Here is a 2332-nt window from a genome sequence, read left to right as displayed (position 1 = left end):
TTGTTGTTTTTTTTTTTATGTGGAGGTGGCTGGTTCTTTGAGTGGCGTCTAAAGGTGATGCGGGTGGTAGTGTGAAAGAAACGAGCTTTAGGGTTATATGGGGTAGGGGAGTGGTAAGGTTCTCTATTCTATTTTTCTAATAATAAAAAGTTAAGCAATAAATTAAAAATATAAAACAAAATAAAAACAACAAAAAATATGTTGTTAAATGGTCCAATGACTGACTAACCAAAAAATAAACTTACACTAGACCGATCATATAAATTAATCCAATAATTAAAAACAAAAGCCGGTAAAACCTAATTATTGGCTAATCTAAGTCCGACTAAAGCCCAATCCATTTTACATTGGGCCGATGTTAATGCAGCCCAGAGGCTAGGGCATTGCGGTTTCTTCAACTTTAGATAAAATCGCTCTCAAAAACCCTAATCCAGACCTTGCTTCATATTGTTACACCGAAGTAGCAGCCATCTCTCTGCAGATCGAAGCCGGAAGCGAGTGTTGCAATGGGTAAACCCCGACCCCTTCTATAGTTTCACATAATCATGATGCAATATCGTTTATTTTCTCATAATCATCTGTTTAATTTTCATCGCAACTTGTTGAATTGCATGATCGGCGTTTTGAATAATTGAAATGGGGTATGATATCTGTTTCCCTAACAGGTGCTTACACCTACGTGTCGGAGCTATGGAGGAAGAAGCAGTCGGATGTGATGCGATTTATGCAGAGGGTGAGGTGTTGGGAATACCGTCAGCTTCCTTCCATTGTTAGGGTTACTCACCCTACTCGTCCAGACAAGGCTCGCCGTATGGGTTACAAAGCCAAACAGGTACGCTTATCATCGTTCTATCACGTTAATCATCTAATCGTTTTCTAATTTTCCGGTTTTTGTTAGCTAGATTAGTTAATCATTATATGTTACCCTTGTGCTTCACTAGGGTTATGTGATCTATCGAGTACGTGTGAGGCGTGGTGGAAGGAAGAGGCCAGTTCCTAAAGGTATCGTTTACGGAAAGCCCACAAACCAGGGAGTGACTCAACTGAAGTTTCAACGAAGCAAGAGATCCGTTGCTGAAGAACGAGCAGGAAGGAAGTTGGGTGGTCTCAAGGTTCTTAACTCCTACTGGCTCAATGAGGTATGCATCTGATTTTTGTTTATTCATTCACTGATTCTACAACTTTGTCGGCACTGATTACAAGTGATGAATCATGAATGCAGGATTCGACTTACAAGTACTTTGAGGTGATCTTGGTGGATCCTGCTCATGCTGCTATCCGCAATGATCCAAGGATCAACTGGATCTGCAACCCAGTGCACAAACACAGAGAGCTAAGGGGATTGACATCTGCTGGAAAGAAGTACAGAGGACTTCGTGGAAAGGGACACTTGAACCACAAGGCACGACCTTCAAGAAGGGCTACATGGAAGAGGAACAACACCTTGTCTCTTCGTCGTTATCGTTGATAAGTTATGGCTTACAATGCTTTCTTCTTCTATTATGAACTTGCTTTTGTTTTGTGTTGTAGTGATATTAAATTTTGGTGTTTGAGAATTGTTGAGACTAAGAATTTTGATGGCAACTTGGCTTCATTGCAGCAACTTCTTAATATGTTGAAATGTGCTCCACTTTTGTTATAATATATGTTTGGGTTCATGTCTGCAACAGTTAACCATCTGTCCCATGTCTTTGTTGATATTTTGGTTCATTCCAGATGATATCTGGAATGAATTAGGGGATATTTTTATTTACGTTTTATTTTTTTTTTCAAAAACTCAATGTTGAAAATTGAATCTGTTGTTTGATTTCCATGTATCCAATCTTTAGTCTCTCTTGAAATCAGTCTTCGATGATGAACAAGAAATTATGTCTTCTATCATTATTTTAAATTAGGTATTTTTGTTGAAAGTCTTTTTCTCAACTGTTTAGTTGATGATTTCATGTTCAGTGGTCATAATCTATTTACGCAAAGGGTTCTGGACCTAAAATAAGTCCAAATTGTTTTCCTCTATAGTCATTGATCTAGTTAGTAAAATTGTAATATCCCATTTTGATTTGTGTTTGTTTTCTTACATGAAACATTTACATGATATGGCCCAACCGATTGGGAGCCATATTCACGATTGATATGGTATTTCTGCTGATTCATTTTAACTAAAAGGGATGATGACTTGAAAAGGTATTTAATTTTTGATTCGTATATATTTGATCATTGATTTTTTTAGTTTATATTTATCTTTTTAATTTGCTAAACCGTATATATTCAGTTTTTATGGCCGATTATTCTAGATAAATCGGATAAAAAAAGATTTAATAGGTTAATATATTTC

The 2332-nt window shown here is 36.8% G+C and overlaps 1 protein-coding gene across 1 annotated transcript; it reads left to right on the top strand.

Moving 5' to 3' along the window:
• Positions 1-373: 373 nt before the first annotated feature.
• Positions 374-1667, top strand: LOC145068456 (large ribosomal subunit protein eL15). Its single transcript, XM_079015425.1, has 4 exons — positions 374-510; positions 666-832; positions 942-1139; positions 1223-1667. The coding sequence occupies exons 1-4, from the start codon at positions 507-509 to the stop codon at positions 1466-1468; spliced, it is 615 nt and encodes a 204-aa protein (XP_078871551.1). The 5' UTR covers positions 374-506; the 3' UTR covers positions 1469-1667.
• Positions 1668-2332: the final 665 nt, after the last annotated feature.

The sequence above is a fragment of the Lactuca serriola genome, chromosome 8 (assembly GCF_051521515.1).
Source record: "Lactuca serriola cultivar US96UC23 chromosome 8, Lser_US96UC23_V15, whole genome shotgun sequence".
NCBI classification, from domain to species: Eukaryota; Viridiplantae; Streptophyta; class Magnoliopsida; order Asterales; family Asteraceae; genus Lactuca; species Lactuca serriola.
Note: the sequence above shows the minus strand (reverse complement) of the source record. Positions and strands in the feature narration are given on the sequence as shown.

Excerpts from the sequence above, each read along its gene's own strand:
- LOC145068456 (XM_079015425.1), top strand. Across the intron at positions 833-941 it reads TGGGTTACAAAGCCAAACAG|GGTTATGTGATCTATCGAGT; the intron begins GTACGCTTATCA and ends GTGCTTCACTAG. Across the intron at positions 1,140-1,222 it reads ACTCCTACTGGCTCAATGAG|GATTCGACTTACAAGTACTT; the intron begins GTATGCATCTGA and ends TCATGAATGCAG.